Source organism: Nelumbo nucifera, chromosome 1, assembly GCF_055504915.1.
Source record: "Nelumbo nucifera cultivar China Antique chromosome 1, China Antique-T2T, whole genome shotgun sequence".
Classification (NCBI taxonomy): Eukaryota; Viridiplantae; Streptophyta; class Magnoliopsida; order Proteales; family Nelumbonaceae; genus Nelumbo; species Nelumbo nucifera.
The window spans coordinates 603,164-624,308 of NC_142649.1; the positions used below are offsets into that span (position 1 = coordinate 603,164).

At 41.7% G+C, this 21,145-nt stretch overlaps 1 protein-coding gene across 3 annotated transcripts in view; it reads left to right on the forward strand.

Annotated features, from left to right (window-relative positions):
- Positions 1-21,145, forward strand: part of LOC104586082 (succinate--CoA ligase [ADP-forming] subunit alpha, mitochondrial) — a 42,388-nt gene that overhangs the window by 10,731 nt on the left and 10,512 nt on the right. For all 3 annotated transcript variants that reach the window (XM_010243195.3, XM_010243197.3, XM_010243196.3), the window contains exons 4-5: positions 3,946-4,116; positions 4,536-4,659. In XM_010243195.3, the coding sequence (XP_010241497.1) occupies positions 3,946-4,116; positions 4,536-4,659 (295 nt within the window). The remainder of the gene's footprint in view (positions 1-3,945; positions 4,117-4,535; positions 4,660-21,145) is intronic.

A 21,145-nucleotide genomic window follows, 5' to 3' on the forward strand; every position in this document is an offset into this window, starting at 1 on the left:
GGATTTTAAGTAAAAACATGTATCCTAGGGTAGTTCCTTAGGTTCCATAATCATATTTCCTTAATAAATATCCATAATTTTTGTAAGAAAAGTATAAACTTCATGTTAAACTATAGAAACTCAACATATTCCAACATATTCATGAGAAGAAAAAGAAGGAAGAAAAGAAAATTCAAAAAATATAGGGGCTGAACCCCTGTTTCTGTTATAGGAAAAGAAGAAAAGAAAAGGTGGAAGAAGAAGAAGAAGAAAAAAAAAGTGTTGATTGGACAACATTTCATGTTCTTTCTTACTTGTTGGTTCAGGTTTTGAAGTCTTTGAGGGTTCAATACAGCATTTAGCAATGTTTGTGTTGATTAAACCCTAACAAATAAGAAATTAGTATATAAACACACAAAATGAATATTTAGTTTAAAAATGTCTATTTTATAATTATAACCTCAAAAAATTAAGAATATAAAAGTTTATTATAACACGCTATAGAAAACTGCTTGGTGATTAGGCGAGGCGAGACTCCAAGGGCGCCCTGTTGCCTAAGCGTCGCCTTGACAACTATGGGTCCATGTAGATCCTAGCAAATGTTGACTATATGTCCCTCCATTCCACAATAGGTGCACTTCCTAGGACCATTACCTTGTCGTCTACCACAAACTCTCCTTGAATCCCGACCTCCACCACCTTGGCTAAACATAATACCACCACAACCTCCTCTAACTCCACGACCACCTCCTCGATTTCCACAGCCTCCTCTTGCTACAGAAAATGCTGACCTATCAGAAGTAGTAGTGCTTTCTATAGGTCCAAGGAAAATCCTTCGAAGTTGAGCAACACCTCCTCAAGAGAGGGGAGAACAGAACCACCCAATATCTGTGCTCTAACTGGATCATATTCTGACTTCAAACCCACCAGAAATCTGGTCACATCAAGCTATTCCCTCTGTTGTTGCTGAACTAAACATTTGAGGTTAGGGGATGGTAGACATTGAATTAATTCATGAGGATTCTTATACTAGCATAGTATTCTTCAAGGCTTTGATTTCCTTGTTGCAAGTTGAAATACTCTTAGTAGAGCTAGTGTACTCTTGTAGTGTTATCCTGACCAAAGCAGTATTTTAAAAGTGCAAGGTGTAGGGGTCAATTTGCGCTTGAGGCGCAAGGTGCAAGGCGAGGCGCACGCCTTTTTGAAGCAAGGTGCAAAAATACAAAAAAATGCTAAAACTCAAAAAAAGTCAGAAAATTCAAAAAATAATGCCAAAAAATTCAATAAAAATAAAAAATATAAACATAAATTTTAAAATAATGTTTTTAAAAAACCTATTATCTAAAATTAAAAATACATAAACATAAGATGTAAAGCATATTCAAATGAGAATTTAAAAATAAAATCAAACATGTAAAACATTTTCAAGCATGTAAAACCTCTAATCTCTTTTTTCACTCAATTGCATTACTTCAAGTAGCTAATGTAATGTAAAACATATTACGTTCCTGATTCTACGAGCTGCCTTTGTGCCACGCCCCTCGAGGCAAGCCCAAACAAGTCCACGCTAGGTCTTAAATTCTTAATTTTCACACAAAACAATGATTTTATAGTTTTAATTGCTTTTTAAGAAGACATTTTATTAGGATGAATGAATGAACAACATTACCAAACTGGGGGGGCCCTCGGAGCGTCAAAAAAAGCAAAAAAGGTGCACGCCTGGGCTGAGGCGCAAGACGCATCAGGCGCATGCCTAGGTGCACCAAGCGTGCGTCTTTTGAAAGGGCTGCGCCTAGGACCTAGGCGAGGTGCATACCCTGAAACACGCCTCGCCTGTGCGCCTAGGCGCGCCTCACTGGACCAAAGTAGAGTTTCTTAGCATGATACCGTATCTCCTTGTTTGTGTCTAGGAACATAAAGTTTCACTTATTTTGGGCTCCGTACTATTCCACAACCATGTCATAATCTGAGCATCTTCTTGCTTCCACTCACTATACCCTTGAGATTCAGTTGAGGGTTTCTCATCCTTCACATGCTTCTTAGCCCTAAGAAAAACCTCCACCGATTTGGCCCATGACACATAATTCTCACCATTAAGTTCGATTGATGTCATTTACACACTTATGCCATAATATTGTCTACTCAAGAACTATAGACACCACCACTATTATAGTGCTACCTACTGACAAAACCGATTGTTACACACCAAACAAATATGCCATTACCTGGGCATTACAGCAGTTCACTCACCTTCTAACAGCACCTTTCAGTCCACATGGCAAGGAGAGACATGTAAGAACAACACCTGGAATGCATTCTGCAACTTTCTCCATCACACAATTCAGCCCTACAGTCCCTTATCTCACTCTGCTACCTAGAAAGAAAGGAAAAGAAAAGAAAGGAGTGATTCCAATCTCCTAGTCCTAGGAAGTGAAATCGCAGCCTTGCTTCTCTCTTTAGTGCTCTGATACCATGTTTTAATATTTCAGCCCTTATGTTGCAGTCATAGGTTGTAGATAGAAGAGGGAAAGAAAGAGAGAGAGAAAGAGAGAAGAGCATGGTCTAGACTAGAGAGAATAAATTCTATCCCAGCCAACCTCAAGCTTATATAGATATGCTAAGATTACAAACAAAGACTAATATGCCCCTACTTAATTGTTGGGACGTGCAACTTAAAGTAAGACATAAGTGACAAAGCACAACTTAATAAAGAGATACAAGACTAATCTGTTTAGCCGACTCTAACACCAGTTTTCTCCTTGCAATTGTTCATGGATATCTAGCATAATTGTTGCTGTAGTATTACTTCTAGTCAATGTTTTAAAATGTAGAGGTGTGACACGAGGCGTAGTTCAGAACGTAAGAGGCATAAGCCTCCTTAAGAGGGGGATGAGGAGGATCTCATTTTTCTTTATTTTTAATAAAAATCTTTTATATTAAGAAGAATGAAGATGCATAGACTAGCTAGGGGGGTATCTGGGGGTGAAGTCCCTGGCCCTCTTTCCTCTTCTCTTTCCTTCACTTTCCTTCTCTTTCCTTTTCTTTCTTTTTCTTTCCCTTTACTTTACTTTCCTTTCTTTTCTTTATTCTTTTTTTTTCTGTCTTTTTTATATGAAGTGTGTGTGAGGTGAATATATGCCTCTTGATGTCAATGCCTTTGGCATATGCCTCTAGGCATTTTGGTGGCGCACCTCCAGGTGTACGCTTCACACACCTTTTAAAGCACTGCTTTTGGTGAATTCGTTGTTAAGCAGGTTGTGAGCTCCTTAATGGTTGAAAGTGAAATTGAAGTTGGGTTTGATTGCTTTAGAGGTAATATTTTATAATTTAATTATTTTATCTATTTAAAGACAAAGTAGTAAGTGATTCAGTTCAACCATTTCATCTATTATCAAACAGCCCCTAAGGCTGATACAATGAAATTTGGGTTAAAGCACTTGACCAGGAGGTTTACGGCTGTTGGAATATGGAATTAAAAGGGAGTTGACATTAAGGATATTGATAATTGGTAAATGGTTGGGATGATATTTTCTTGATGAGTTAACATAAGATTTGGATGTACTTGCTGTATTTATTCGATGCCAGGTAGATGACATTGGATGAGGGAAATGCAATTGGACTATTGGCCATCATCATATATATTTAGACACATATAGTCAATAAAGATGTGCAAATGTGGAGTATAGACGAGATATTCTCCCAAAGAAAAAACAAGTTTTGTTCATTTAATAATGCATCTATATTTGTAGCTTTCCTTGAGGCAAAACTCTTAATTCTACTTATCACTGCAAGCATGAAGCATTCTTAGTCTGATTGTACTATGTGCAGGGAGATCTTGAGTCCTACACACACATACTCTCTCTCACTTGATACATGCAAGCCCCATATTGTTTTAGCTAACTACTCAGTTGGGTTTGGATTTTGTTTCTCCGCGGTGAACTTAAGACAAATAATTATACATTTCAGGTGCGAGTGAAGGCTGCTTTAAACAAGCAATCCAAGACCAGGTTGATTGGGCCAAACTGCCCAGGCATTATCAAGCCAGGAGAGTGTAAAATTGGAATCATGCCTGGGTACATTCACAAACCAGGACGTGTAGGGATTGTTTCTCGATCTGGTACCTTGACGTATGAAGCGGTAAGATCTCATTCTTGATGCTCTTTTGTGTTGATTCAAGGGTCAACGTTGCTACTCTGACTAATAGTTGTTCTCTGGTGTTATTGCATCTTCACAGGATATTCATAAAAAAAAAGAAAATGCATCTTCACAGGATCCATTTAATTGTTTTTTCTATGACATCTATGCTGAAACCAATTTTACCAATACAAAGATTATCAAATAAAATATCATTTGTTTAGTTCTGTTTTTGCTGGCTTTCCAGTTTCCATCTTGTTCCCCATATTCTTTTACCGTTAAAAATGTATTTGGATGCATTAGATTTGGATACTCAATATCCCATGTTTTACCTTGGTCAATAAACCTGCGCAGGTATAGGTAATAGTGTGATGTTATTCATCTTGTCTGAAAATTTTGATGAAATTTTTTATTCCCTACAGGTCTTCCAAACAACTGCTGTTGGCCTAGGTCAATCAACCTGTGTAGGCATTGGTGGTGACCCTTTTAATGGGACCAACTTTGTTGATTGTATGAATAAATTCCTTGTGGATCCTCAGACTGAAGGTGTGTACTGTTTTTATAGATGAATGTAATCTTTATTTGATGGCTGCCAATGTTGAATCCTCTAGGTCCTTCTGAAAATATTATCAGAATAAATCAAGTGTTTTGTTCTTAATTCATAGGAAGTGTTTGGTAAAAATCTTTCATTGTTTAGTCATGGTAATATCATCTTTCATTGTTTAGTCATGGTAAATTATCATCTAATGATCATGAACTATATTAAAAACTTAGTTTATAATTTGCTACTTGTAATATCCTTCATTAAGTTACGGAAGATATAATGTTTATGTTGTTAATGTATATTAAAAGTACTGTAACAAGTTTTCTTTTTTTTTAGAAGCATTTGTGCTGACTAAAATTTGTTAAAATTTCATATTCTATGAAAAGACATAAGGTATGGAAATGTTTCAAACATAATGATTGTAAAACCTAATGATGAATGACAAAGAGAGCTCGGTGGGCAACCAAATGGAGGCAAAGTCTAGTGGCGCAGAAGAAAACTAATTAGCAATTATTCTTCCTTTAATCAGAAAAATACAAGTAGTGTGAGGTTAAGAGAGTAAGAGAAGAGAAGAGAGAAGAAGGAAGGAGAACATTCAGTCGTACAACTCTCTCCAGCCCCCAATCACTTTTATTAATAATAATTAGAAACTAATATGGCAATTAGAAGATTGCCCTTAATGGGGCGACTGACGATAACTATAAGGAAAAAAAGGCTAAAGGCCCATAACTCAAACTAATCAATGAACAACAAAACATAAAAGACTATGATCCATCCAGCCTAGTATTTCTACACTCCTCAAGCTGAGCATAGATGTCAATCATGCCTAGCTTGCTTAGATATTGCTGCAATTTCGCTTTAGGAACTCCCTTGGTAAATGCATAAGCCGGTTGCTCTTTATTGGATGGTGGTGTTACATTTATGAGAAGAGGAAAGTTGTTAAATTGTTGTAGGTAGACCTGTTCATGGGCCGGGCCGGGCTTTCACTCTGTATTAACAGATTTTTCTAAGGCCCGAGCCCGGCCCGATCCTCATAAAAAGCCCGAAGCCCGAGCCTAGTCCCAAGCCTGAAATTTAGCCCATGTTGTTACTACTACTGAAGTGGTTGAATAGAGAGTGAGAGAGTGAGAGAGAAATTATAAAGAAAAAATAAAAAAATGTATATATTAAATTATAAATACATATATATATTTCAATAACCATTATATTATTTATATATTTTATATAATATATAAAATACATAATATATAATGCTGAGTCGGGCTGGGCCAGGCTCGGGCCCGGCTTTTTTGACAAATCTTGAGCCCGTCCCGTAACACAGTCGGGCTTACTGTGTTAGGCCCGAGGTCAGGCCCGCGGGCCTAATTACATGACCAAGCCCGACCGGCCCATGAACAGGTCTAGTTGTAGGGGGTAGAGGTGTCTTGTAAGTGGGTCAAAAGAGATGCAAATGCTGTTGCTGATACACTTGTTAAGGGTGGGAAGGAATGGCTTATTTCTAGGCTTTGTTGTATTATTTATGTTGGGGAGGGTGAAGAGAGTTTCTCCCTTCCCTTTCTTATTATACTCAATTTCTTCTTATGATGAAATTGATTTTGTTATTTGTTATAATTCAGGTCTGCCTTAGAGTTCGGCCTGACTGAGTTCAGTTATGTAGAAGAAGAAAAAGTGATAAAGAAAGAGAGAGAGAGGAGAGAATTCTGTTTCGAACTGAAAGTGTCAACTTACTTTCTCCCAATCGGCCAGTAAGTATTTATATTATTATTAAAACATAACTGAAAAGACCTATGTGCCCTTACTTAAGTTAAGAGCACACGTTTCAACACAACATTACAGATCAACAACATCAATCAAGGTATAAAGACAGAAATACCCCTACGCTAACACTCCCCCTCTATACTCACCAGCTTGTTACATATGTAGTCCATTCTTCCCCGACTCAAGCCTTTTGTAAATAAGTCAGCCCACTGATTTCTTGTATTAACATGTGTAGTGTCTAACTCTCCATTCAGCACCTTCTCCCTCACAAAGTGATAGTCAACCTCAATGTGCTTGGTTCTTTCATGAAACACTGGATTAGAGGAGATATGAACTGCAGCCTGATTATCACAATAGAGTTTCATTGGAGTGTTAATGTTGTACCCTACTTCCTGTAGAAGGTTCCTTAGCCACACTAATTCACAAGCGGTATGCGCCATAGCCCTATATTCTGCTTCTGCACTGCTTCTTGCCACAACCGTCTGCTTCTTACTTTTCCATGTCACCAAGTTACCTCCCAGAAACGTGCAATAGCCTGTAGTAGACCGCCTATCAGACATAGAACCAGCCCAATCAACATCAGAATACCCTTCTATTTCAAGTTTTCCCCCACTCTTGTATATCGGACCGCGGCCCGGGGCCCCTTTTAGATACTTCACAATTCTCAGAACCGCATTCCAATGAGGAATCAGAGGTTTTGCATGAACTGGCTTATCACACTAACTGCAAATGAGATGTCTGGTCTGGTAATGGTTAGGTAGTTCAGTTTGCCCACAAGTCGTCGGTATCTGCCAGGGTCTTCAAACACTTCACCCATATCACTTTTTAGCTTGGTATTTGTGTCCATGGGTGTTTCGGCTGGTTTGGCACCCAACAAGCCTGTTTCTTCTAGCAAATCAAGCACATACTTCCTTTGGCACAGGTTAATCCCATACTTGGATCTCGCTACCTCTATCCCCAAGAAGTATTTCAGTTTACCCAGATCCTTTGTCTGAAAGTGATCCTGCAGATAAGTCTTTAGCCTGTCAATGCCAATGTTATCATTCCCAGTAATAACAATATCATCTACATACACCACCAACAGTATTTTTCCTTCCGGAGAGTCATGACTAAATACAGAATGGTCAACTTTGCACTGTTTCATGCCAAACTTCTTTACCACCTCATTGAACCTACTAAACCATGCTCAAGGAGACTGTTTAAACCCATATATAGCCTTCCTTAGTCTGCACACCTTACCATCCTCCCCCTGAGCAACAAACCCTGGAGGTTGCTCCATGTAGACCTCCTCGAGTAAGTTACAATGCAAAAAGGCATTCTTGATATCAAGCTGATATAGTGGCCACTCATACATGGCTGCAAGAGAGATCACAACATGAACTGACCCTATCTTAGCAACCGGTGAGAAGGTCTCTGTGTAGTCAATGCCATAGGTTTGGGAGTACCCTTTTGCAACTAATCGCGCTTTCAGGCATTCAACACTACCATCAGGCAGATACTTAACCGTATAAACCCACTTACAACCAGCAACTTGCTTCCCAGGAGGAAGAGTAGTGAGGTCCCAAGTATGATTATGATGAAGGGCTGAGAGTTCTTCTTTCATGGCACAACACCACCCTAGAGAGGCAAGGGCTTCCTGGACATCTTTAGGAACAATAACTGATGATAACAAGGTAACAAACTGGCGATGGGAAGCGGAAAGGTGAGTAAGAGAAACATAATTAGAAATGGGATGAAGGGTGCAAGTACGCTTACCTTTCCGCAAAGCAATGGGTAGATCAATCTCAGATGCTAAGTGGGGGTCTGGTGCCGGATCCGTCGACGGAGATGTAGCCGGAGGAGTAGTAGCTGGTGCACGTGGGCGATGTGTATACACATGACGGATAGGTGGGCGTTCAACAGGTGGTGGCACCGAAGGCAAGGATTTGGTCACGATTGGAACAAAGGGAGGAGGATCGACTACGGGAAGTGGAAGAGGAGGAGGTGATGGGGAGGAAGAAGCATCACCAGACCCCAAAAAGAACGGAGTAGACTCAAAGAAACTGACATCAGCACACACAAAGGACCGTTGAGAACCAGGATGGTAACACCTATACCCTTTCTGGGTCTGAGAATAGCCAAGGAAGATGCACTTGAGAGAACGAGCATCAAACTTGTCGTTCCCGGGACCCAGATTATGGACAAAACAGACACACCCAAAAACTCTCGGCGTAAGAGGAAACGGAGACAAAGTGGGAAACAAGACCTGAAACGGAGACTGACCATCAAGGATGAACGTGGGCATCCGATTAATCAGAAAACAAGAGGTAAGCACTGCATCACTCCAAAAAGGTTTGGGAACATGCATGTGATGCATTAGGGATCTTGCTGTTTCAAGGAGATGGTGATTCTTTCTCTCAGCCACCCCATTTTGTTGTGGGGTGTAGGTACACGAGGTCTGATGTATAATGCCGTGTTGGTCCAGGTATTCCTGAAATGATGAGGATAAATATTCGCGATCATTATCAGAACGAAAAACTTTGATGTGGGTACCAAATTGGTTACGAATTTCAGCATAAAATTTTTGAAAAATGGTAAACAATTCACTTCTTTCTTTCATTATATAGAGCCACGTCATCCTTGAAAAATCATCCACAAAAATGACAAAATATCTGTATCCATTATATGACATTACTTTATAAGGACCCCAAACATCTGAATGAACTAAAGAAAAAGGACTTGACACACGGTTATCAACCCTAGAACTAAAAGGAACACGATGGTGTTTCCCAAACTGACACGACTCACAATCCAAAACAGAAAGCTGACTCAAGGACGAAACTAAGGACTTCAAGACTTTGAGCGACGAATGACCAAATCGGTAGTGCCACTGGAGAGGAGAAAGAGATGACTGGAGAGCTGTTGAAGTTCTACCACCACCACCGTCAAGATAATACAGTTCACCTGCTTCATGCCCTCCACCAATCTTCATCCCCGTCTTGAGATCTTGAAAGACACACATAGAAGGATAAAAGGTAATGGAGCAGTTAAGTGATTTGGTCAGCTTACTAACAGACATAAGGTTAAAAGGCAATTTAGGAACATACAGAACTGATGAGAGGGATACAGGATCTAGGTCAACATTGCCAACACCACAAATTGAGGATGTGGAACCATTAGCAAGGGTAACAGATTGTGATGTTGAGCAATGAGATAAGGAGGAAAACACACCTGGAGTTCCAGTCATGTGATCGGAGGCTCCAGAGTCAATGATCCAGGGATTGGGTGTAGATGCCAGACAAGCCATACCTGAGTGAGCAAAAGTCGTCGTGTTCTGCTGTGATTGGATAAACCTCTCATATTCATCACGGGGAACACTCACCATCTCCTTCATGGGACCATCTGTGGATGTAGGAGGCAACTGGTCAGATGAATGATTCTCCTGTCTAAAGCTAGAACTTGAGTCACCGGTCGCGGCATGATTGGCCCAGGTTGAGGGAGGACCATGTAAATCATAACAATAGTTTATGGTATGTCCATCCATACCACAATGAGTGCACTTCCTCGGGCCTGAGCTACGTCCTCTACCACGGGCTCCCCCTGAATCTCTGCTCCCAGTACGACCACCACCACGATTATAAGTAGACCCACCATTGCCACTTCGGCCATATGCAGAACCACTACCAACACCACGGCTAGGCTGAGCTTCCCGAGCTCCACCTCTACCACCACGGCCTCTCGATGCAGCAAAGGCAGATCTATCTGAGATATTAGAGTTCTCAGTAGATTTGATAGAAATCCTCCGAAGTCGAGCAAATACCTCTTCTAGGGATGGAAGAGCTGATCCCCCTAATATCTGAGCCCGTACTGGTTCATATTCAGACTTTAGTCCCACCAAAAATCTAGTCACATCAAGCTGCTCTCTCTGTTGTTGCTGGATCTTGACATCAGAAGTGAGAGGATGATAGACATTCAACTCATTACGTATGTTCCTCATGTTGGCATAGTACTCCTCAAGACTCTGATTGCCCTGTTGCAGATTAAAGTACTCTTGATAAAGCTGATAAACTCTGGTTGTATTGTCCTGCCCCGAATACAATTTCTTCGCATGGTCCCACACATCTTTGGTAGTATCAAGGAACATGAAGTTCACACTAATCCTGGGTTCCATACTGTTCCACAACCATGTGATGATCTGAGCATCCTCTTGCTCCCAGTCTTCATACTCGTGAGAGTCAAAGGAGGGTTTCTCCTCTCTGATATGTTTTACCTTCTTTTTTGCCTTCAGAAAGGCTTCAATGGATTTAGCCCAAGGCACATAATTCTCTCCATTTAACTTAATGGAAGTCATCAGAACATTCAGGTAGTCTGTAGGCACCATCACACTAGGTTTATAATCATTATTGTCTCCCATTATGTTATCACCAATTCTGCACACTTGCTGAATTCTATTATCACTGAGATCTGCACACTACACACCACTAGGTCACACCTGTCACACTGATTGCAGCACTAATTGTTGCTGGAATGTGTGCTCTTTACACCACAAACCCTAAATCACACTTGTCACACTGATTTTAGCACTTGTTGTTGCTGAAAAGTGTGCTCACACCACAAACCCTACTCCTACAACTACTTGAAATCTCACCACTATATGATCATATTTCTTCCTTCAAAATGCACAAAGAAACCTGCATAAACCCTAGGTCTTACTGGCCGAAACCCTAGCAAATGGTCTGAAACACACCTCCTATTTAATCCATAACAGATATCATGCATTGAAATCTCTTACCTTATCGCTGAAGTAACACCCATGCGAGCAGGAGAGCAGTCCACACACAAAGGCCACACACAGTTCGGCCCACTATTCTTCCTCTACTAGGAGTGGGCGATCTCTGAAATCATAGCAACTGACCACATACGACCTGACTGGAGGCATAGAGACCCCCAAGGGAAGAGGGCGATCACTCCTTTTCAGCCCTTTCCCTTATCTCCAATCGAACACAGAAAAAAAGGAAGAAAACCCTAGATAGGGTGCGCAGAGAATGAACCCTAGGCAAGCAGAAATCTAGGCAGATTTAACCTAGCTCTGATACCATGTTATAATTCAGGTCTGCCTTAGAGTTCGGCCTGACTGTGTTCAGTTATGTAGAAGAAGAAAAAGTGATAAAGAAAGAGAGAAAGAGAGAAAGAGAGAAAGAGAGAAGAGAGAATTCTGGTTCGAACTGAAAGTGTCAACTTACTTTCTCCCAGTCGGCCAGTAAGTATTTATATTATTATTAAAACATAACTGAAAAGGCCTATGTGCCCTTACTTAAGTTAAGAGCACACGTTTCAACACAACATTACAGATCAGCAACATCAATCAAGGTATAAAGACAGAAATACCCCTACACTAACATTATTGATAAAAAAAGGTAGGCAAACTTCTCTAGATGCCACTCTCTCTTAATGCCTTACCACCTTAATATGCTTTGTTCGATCATGTCGGATAGGATTATGTGCTATGTTAATGGCCGCCTCATTGTCAAAATACAACATTAGGCGCTTGTCATATTTGACATCTGTCTCCTCCATTGTATCCATAAAAGCTCAAATACACCTTGTGCCATGGTTCTATATTTCGCTTCAGCTGAAAACCTAATCACCACTGGCTATTTCTTGCTCCTCCAAGAACCCAGAGGTAGACATGCTATCATCAATAAATCCTATCCAGTTTGCATCTGTATATGCTTCTAGTTTCCTGTGACCATGCTATCCAAAGATGATACATTTTCCTGGCGTACCCTTCAAGTAACACAAAACTGTCTTTGTTGCAACCATATGCGTATCTCTAGGGGCATGCATAAATTGGCTAATAACACTAACAACTTAAAAAATGTTAAGGTGAGTCACGTACAAGTAAAACAACTCCCCAAGCAACCTTTGAAACACTCTCATATCCTCAAGTAACTCTCCATTAGAAGTGGGGAGCTTATGATTTAGATTTATAGGTGTGGTAGTTGGTTTGGCCCCAAGTTTGCCTATTTTAGTGAACTAGTTAAGCACATACTTATGTTGGGAAATGAACATGCCATCTTTGGACCTAGCAATTTCAAACCCCAAGAAGTATCACAATTATCACAAATCTTTAATTTTAAATTTAGCATTGAGAAAGTGTTTCAGGCTATCAATTTCTTGCTTATTTTGAACGGTAACTACAATGTCATCCACATAGGCAATTTAGAAGGTAAACGAAGCACATCTCCCCTTAACAAAGAGGGTAACCCTAGGTAGCCCTTTCACTACTATTGAGCCCCACAATTCTTCCCAGTCGGGAGTGATGAGAAATCCATCCAGCTTGGAGCAGGTTGGGGGGGATTGAAAATTTGACCATGTATAGTCCACCCTTAACATCGGAGGTTCGCACAATTCAATGGAATCAATTAAGTTATTAAACTTCCTTATGCTGGTAGTGATTCCTTGGTTTGGCTTGTTTGTTTCTCCTGAAAATCTGATAACATTGAAAATTTGAAATCACCTCCCACACACCATGGTCCCTCCCAAATTCTCTAATAGCACATAACTCCTCCCAAAAAGCCTCCCTGTCTCTATAGGAGTTGGGACCATATACATTTGTTACCACCCATTCTCTCTCATCCGAGGGTCTTCTATTTTTTAGGGAGACTGAGTATCTACCAATCAATTCCTTCACACACTCCATGTCCTCATTTCTCCAAATGGCCAAGATCCCTCCTGAGGCTCCCCATGATGGGGCAAACGACCAGCTTAAACCCCTGGCTCCCCAAATGCTTCTTATCCACCTTCTATTCATTTCAGATAGTTTGGTTTCTTGAAGCAAAATCAGATCTGGTCTATCTTTTTTGAGAGTATTCCTGATTATTCTCCTCTTCTGGCACATCCAAGGCCTCTTACATTCCACCTGACTATCTTCATTTCAACCTGCTTGAAACCCCTTATCAATGGTTGCCTATTGTTCCCCTCTTTTCCTTTTCAGGCTCCCCTCTTCCTTCCTCTCATAATTAATTCCACACTTTATCTTCTCTAACTCACTTTACTTTCTTCTTCTTTCCTTTCCTTTCTTCCTTAAATATACCTTACTTCCTTCACTCTTCCTTCCCAGTCTTCTGTTTCCTTTTGACTCTTCTTTCTCCTCCTGATTCAACCTCCTAACATCCTCCTGGATTAAGGTTTGGGATATTGGCTTTGGTTGGGTGAAGGGGTGGTTTACTCTATTTTCACTATTCTCCACTCCTAGGGTTGGGTCCAAAAGGTTTTCTAAAATTAGGAACCAGATTCTATCTCTCTCTTGTTCTAAGCTATTGTCCGAAAGGTTTTCAGAATCTTGCGTTGTGGCACAGTCCATTAGAGTATTCAAGGGAGGAGTGGTGTTGGTTGTACCTGCACAATTCGATAAACAAATCTTAGAGGGATGTATACAATGACCCACAGACTGAAAAGGTAAACACAGAGAAACGGGGTTAGGGACTCCCTAAGCCAGCAATTCTGAAACCTTCCCTTTATCAGTACCCTCTGAATTGGAATCCTTGGTAGGCAATACTGATATAGCATCAATTTCTTGTTCCTCCTGTGCTTCTTTGTTTGGGTTAGTGCCAAGATCCAACTATGTGTAGGAGCTCCTGCTCTGATACCAACTGTCATGGGGCTAGTCGTTGAGGCCCCGTGCGGCACTCGAATGCGACGAGTAAGCCTAAGCAACAAGCAACAACACAAGAAAAGGCAACAAAGATGGCACACAAATTAGACAAAAGGCAAATTGTATTGCATTAACGGATGGCAAGCATAAGCACATAGTTCAGTATCGAGGGGATCTCATGCTTAACCTTTACATGCTCTTGATTCACTCGACTACCTACCTCCCCTCAAAGAGTACGTTAAGCTTTTGGGGGAGTGACATAAGGATACATCAAAAGGATGAAAAATCATACTAAGTAGTTACAAGAATGCCATTGGCAATCCCCCCATACAAAAATACATGCATAGCCCACCCATGACACACACTTGGACACTAGAGTGGCGGCTGTAGGCACGATGGATGGCACTTGATGGCGCGGCGAAGAGAACACTTGTGACAGTCTCCCCCACTCAATTCAGTCTTCGTCCTCGAATACTGGCTTCTGCTTGAGGCTCAGATCTGCTGTTGATGAAGGAGGGTTCTTCAACTACTCCACGAACTTGGTCTCTTCCAAGGCCCGGGCATGAGGTTGGGTGGAAGTCTTTAGGGTGTTCTTGATGGTGGGAAAACCTATGGCTAATCTCTACGTTAAGTCCTTGCCTGGCTGCTTCAAGGTAGGATTTTGGATGTTCTGCTTTGGTGGTTGGAAAGTTTGTGGCCAGGGCTAGGTCAAAATGAAGGTTTGGATTTTTCGAGTACTGTTCCCCTTGATGATTTTTCCCCCAAGGGTTGCTCCTCACAAGGCTCCTATGAAGGTTGGCTTGATCAATGTGGTGGCGGATAGGGTACCTAAGTGGATTTAGTGGTACTCGCTCTCCCCATTGATTGTCATAGTGGAACTGGTTGTGGCTAGAGACGGCCTTGGGTCTTCCAGGAGTCTTCTATGTTGTCGGCTCGTGGCGCTGACGTTGGTGCCATTGTTGATGTTGATGCTGGTGCTGGTGTTGACATTGGTACTGGCACCGGTGTTGATGTTGATGCTGGCGCTGATGTTGGAACGGCTTTGGGGGAGACTTCTTCCTGGCGATGACTTCCCAACTCGTGCCAGTGCTGATGTGAGATGATTGAGATGGGGTTTTCCTTGTAGGCACGGCGCTGGCTTCATGGATATCTGCTTCCTGATAGTATTGCAGGGCCGAAAGTTGCTTCCCATGTACCTTCAAGGCTGTTGTCACTGGAACCATGCAAGAACACTCGTCCAAGATGAGCAGACTGTCTATGTGTGGCATGAGAGCTGCTTCCGCCTGTGCGAGAAACTCCATTCCCAAGACAACTTGAAAATCATCCAAAGGTACTACAGATAGATTGATGGGTCCTTTCCATAACCCAACTTGGAGCTCTACTCCACGAGCCATGCCTTCTACGGCTTTGGCCCTTGAGTTGTCAGCCTTGATCCACCCTGTCTGTTTGGTGGTGGTCAAGCCGAGTCGCTTTGCCTCCGCAAGCGAGATGAAGTTGTGGGTGGCCCCAGTGTGCACCAAGGCTTGGGTCGGCCTCTCGCCGAGGGTGATGTCTACATATTTCCGCCCCTTGTGGGCCGCTTTGATGTGACCTCTTTCTTAACCATGGCATTGATGAGTTGGAGGGCGCCTACTCTTGGCGTCGCTGTGGGTTTCTCCTCATCACTCTCTTCACAGTCGTTGAGTTTGGCGATGAGGGCATTGAGTTTTTTCCATGTTGGACAATCACTCGTCCAATGCTTCCCATTGCAATGGTAACAAGGCACAGGAGGAGTAGTTGGTCTCCTAGTGAATCGGTGGCCTTGATAGCTTTGGGCTCTTTGTGGCTTCTTCCCTTGTTGGTAATTGTTGGGCTTGTTAGTGGGCATTGTTTCTCCTATGTAGAGGTTGATTTCTGATCTCCCCCACTCAAGCTATTGGTACGTGGGCTATGTGGTTGGTGGTCTTCCTCTTCTGACTTCCTTAGATCAACTAGTTGCTCGACCACCGCCATGGCTGTTGCTAAGTCCTTCACCCCACGCCGTTGTAGTTCGAGCTCCGCCCATGGTTTGAAACCATCCATGAAGTTGAACAAAAGGTCTTTGTCAGACATGTTGGAGATCTCAAGGGTCAAGGCTGAGAACTCTTGGACATAGTCATGCAATGAGTCTTGGTGCTTCAAGTTCTTCAACTTTCTTCGTGCCAAGTACTCAACATTTTCGGGGAAGAACTGTCGCTTGATCTCTCTCTTGAAATCGGCCCAGGTGTTGAGGGTCCACGAGTGCCACGTTCAATGTCTTGGCAACATCTACGCCACCATAACATTGCAATATCATTTAAATACATGGCGGCTGTATGTACCTGAGTTTGGTCATCATGGATGCCAGTCGTGGAGAAGTACTGATCATGTTGCCACAAGAAGTTTTCAAGCTCTCGAGCATCACGAGCACCGGAGTATGGAGTTGGTTGGCGCACCTTGATGTGGGTGGATGGAGCGGATGAAGGGCCGGTGGAATTGGCCATAGCTCTTTTCATGATTGTCAGCTCAGCTCTCATCTCATCCAATTGTGCTTGGAAGCTGTTCATCATGCCTTGAAGGCTGCTTTGGGAAGAGCTGGCTTGTGACTGCTGCAAGGTGTTGTGGACGTCTTGGAGGACTCCGTTAAAGCGGCTCTCCAGCTCCACCACAGCATTCTCTATCGTCTCCATGTTGAGATGGAGTTCGTCGACCCGATCTCAAGTCTCACCTACTATTGCCTCGCAGCTTAGGATGCGCATGTCCATGCTAGCTAGTTGGTCGACAGATTTGTCACGCTTGCTAGCTTTAGTTGTGCGGCCCTTTGGGGCTTGTGTCTTGGTGGGATCGTCGAGTGGAGCCTCATTGGTGTCGTGGGCTTGGTGCAACCCATGTAGTGTGTCATCGGCAATGTCACGGTTGCTCTTCATTGTGCTGAAGTAGGAGCTCCTTTGATACCAACTGTCACGGGGCTAGTCATTAAGGCCCTGTGCGGCACTCGAATGCGACGAGTAAGCCTAAGCAACAAGCAACAATACAAGAAAAGGCAACAAAGATGGCACACGAATTAGACAAAAGGCAAATTGTATTGTATTAATGGATGGCAAGCATAAGCACACTGTTCAGTGTCGAGGGGATCTCATGCTTAACCTTTACATGCTCTTGATTCACTTGACTACCTACTTCCCTTCAAAGAGTACGTTAAGCTTTTGGGGGAGTGACATAAAGATACATCAAAATGATGAAAAATCATACTAAGTAATTATAAGAATGCCATTGGCAAACCCCTCGTACAAAAATACATGCATAGCCCACTCATGACACACACTTGGACATTGGAGTGGCGGCTGTAGGCACGATGGATGGCACTTGATGGCGCGACGAAGAAAGTATCTCAAGTACATACTTTCTCTGAGAGATAAGGATCCCATCCTTGGATCTAGCAACTTCTATGCCAAGAAAGTATCTCAATTCCCCCAGATCTTTGATCTCAAACTTTGTATGAAAGAAAGATTTGAGATCATTAATCCCTGATTCATCATTACTAGTCACAACAATATCATCAACATACACAATCAGGTAAACAACCTCTCCTCTTCACAAAGAGGGTATGATTAGATTGTGTCTGTACATAGCTAAAGCTAACAAGAGCAGCCCTAAACCTTTTAAACCATGCTCTAGGGGACTGTTTCAGTCCATAAAGAGATTTCTTCAGCCTGCAGACCTTCCCTTTTATATCTGTTTCATACATCCCTGGAGGAAGAGACATATAGAGCTCCTCATGTAACTCCCATTGAGAAATGCATTCTTTACATCCAGCTGATAAAGTGGCTAGTCTGAGTGTGTAGCCAGATATAGCAGAACTCTCACAGAAGTCATCTTTGTAACAGGAGCAAAGGTCTCCAGATAATCAATCCCACAAGTCTGTGTATAACCTTTTGCAACCAGCCTAGCCTTGTAACCTTTCAATGGTGCCATCAGCATGATATTTGATAGTAAAATCCCACTTACAACCCATTGGATCATTCCCTCCAGGAAAATCAACCACTTCCCAAGTGTCATTTTTGTGCAGGGCATCAATTTTTGTTCTCATAGCATCCCTCCATTCTAGAATAGTAAGAGCATCTGACACAGACCTGGGAATTGGGTTAGAAGGAATAGAAGAAAGGTAGACAAAATATGAAGGAGAGAGCAAACTATAAGAAAGGTGTTTGGAAATGCAATGTGCAGTACACTTCCTTTTTCCTTTCCTAATAGCAATAGGGATATCAAGGTCTGGAAAGGATGACTCCAAAGGGGTTGTATCAATACCTGTTGTCTCTTTTGTGACTGGAAGTGCAGGAGGCTCATGTGCTAAAGGGGAAACAATCTGCTCACTTCTGGTTCTCTGTTGTTGGTACAACCTGGGATTAAAAAGAGGACAAGGAGGTAAAGGAACACTAGAATGAGAATGGAATGACTGATCCTCCCTTGACTCATTTGAAGGAGGAAGAGTCTCAACAGAAGACTCAACTGGGACAGGAAGGGGAAGAGCAAACAATTGTGACAAATTCTCCCCCTTTGGACAATGCCTCTCCTGAGAAGAATCATAAAAGAAAGAGATCTCATCAAAGGTGACATCCATTGAGACATACCAAGTGCCAGTCTTCAGATCAAAACAACAATAACTCTTATTCCAAGGAAGATATACTTGTGGGCTTTTGGTTCAAATTTATGTCTCTAGACACTTGGGATATGTACATAACAAGTGCAGCCAAAGACATGAAGAGGAATAGGAAAAAGATCCTTGCCCAGATGAAGACTGAAGGGAGACTTAAACCCCAAAACCCTGGATGGCATACAGTTGATTAGGTAGGTTGCAGTGAGAACATCACCCCAAAATTTTGTAGGGACATGTGAGGCAAATAGAATACTTCTTGCAACTTCAACAATATGCCGATTTTTTATTTTAGAACTCCATTTTGTTATGGGGTCCTAACACAGGAGCTTTGGTGAATAACCCCCAAATCAGTGAGATAGCAGGTCAGGTTTTTCTCAAAATATTCTTTTGCATTGTCGGATCTGAAAATTTTAATTCTGGTATCAAAATGGGTTAGGAAAAATTCATGGAATTGCCTCACAAGTCTGGGAACCTCATCACAAGACTTCATAAAAAATATCCAAGTGAATTGAGAAAAGTTATCAATGAACAAGATAAAATATTTGTAGCTACCCATAAAAGATAAGTGGTAAGGCCCCCACACATCAGAGTGCACAATATGAAATGGAGAAGAAGATCTTTTATTACTCAGAGGATAACTGCTTCTACAATGTTTTGACAATTCACACGACTCACAATGAAGATTGGACAGACTAATTCCCTTAAACAATTCTGGGAATAAATGACTTAATGCAGAAAAAAGAAAGATGACCCAAACGAAAATGACATAACATGACTCGACTGATGGACTCTGTATTTGTAGACCCAAAAGCAGCTTTTCCAGGTTGTCCATGGCTTTGTCCAGGAGTGTCCAGTAAATATATTCCATTCGCCTCATGGCCACTCCCAATCACTTTCTGAGACTCCAGATCTTGAAAAACACAGTAGGAAGGAAAGAAGGTTACACAATAGTTCAATGACTTAGTTAAGCTACTTACAAATAACAAATTTGTATTTAGCTTGGGTACATGAAGAGCAGAAGGAAGTACCAAGGAATCTGTAGCCTTGATGGTTCCCTTGCCGGAGATAGGGGCAAGAGAGCCATTGGCTAGGGTGATTTTGCCATGGGCAGGTAGTAACTCATAAGAAACAAACAAAGTGGAAAGGTTGGTCATATGATCAGACGCACCAGAATCAATAATCCAGGGGATCCTATGATTACTTGAGATAGTTACATGATTGGCAGAAGCCCGTATACCTGAATGAGCAAATGAAGAAGAGGTTGAATTTCCTGGAGGGTTGGAAGAAGAGGCCACACCCTTTAGGTGACTGATCATCCTTCCAAACTTCTCATATTCTGCCTTCATAGCTGCTAACTGCTCACTAGCAGTCATCTCTTCAATTTGGTATCTATCACTATCTGGACCAACAACAATATTGGCACTCCCTGCCTTCATATTATCAGACTTCTTTTGAAACCGAAGAGGAAGAAGCTCATGATGCAATTTCCAACACTTGTCTTCAGTGTGTTTTGGCTTCTTACAGTACTCACAAATAATTTCTTTCTTCCCTGAGCTACTTAGAGTCCCTGCAACTTCCTTGGGTTTCACTCCCATATTAGCAAAGTGATCATTTAGACCAGCCCCTTGAACCTGGACAAGTCTCCTGCTTTCTTCACTACTTACCAAGGCATAAGCTTGAAACAGTGAAATACTATCCTTGGATAAAATATTTTGCTTTGTGATGTCATACTCTGGACTCAACCCTGTCAAAAACTCAAACACCCTATTTCTCTCAACAAGTTTTCTGTAGGTCTTAGCATCATTAGTGGTGTCCTAGGCTATAGCTTCTATCAAATCAATTTCCTATCATAAAGACTTCAGTATTGAGAAATAAACAGCTAACAGTTTCTCCCTCTGTCTCAAATTCTTCACATCATTTCTCAGTTTGTAAACCTTGGCCACATTTAATTTCTGGGAATAGGTTTCAGCAACACTATCCCAAATTTCTTTTGCTGAATTCATCCACAAATAGTGCTGACTAATCTGCGGTTGCATTGAGTTCACTAGCCGTCCAATAACAATATAATTTTCTTGCATCCATTTTTCATATGATGGATCATCTTCCGAAGGAGCCTTCTTGCTCCCGGAGATAAAACCCCATTTGCCTCTACTGCAGATATGAATTTTTACTGATTGTGACCATGCCAGATAATAAGTTCCATCCAACTTGACTGTGATCACAGCTAGTAATGAGTCTACAGAGGCTCCCGGAACTTGTTCGGATTCAGCAACATGCTTGTTTTCAACTTCTGAAGGGTTCATCTTCTTAAATACTTCGAAAATAACTTTTAACAACTTCGAATAACAACAAATGAAGACAGAACAAAAATTGTGTTGTGAGCCAACATCTATGTCGCCATACCAGCTTCCTGCGTCAAACCCTAAAGCCGGGAGAAACA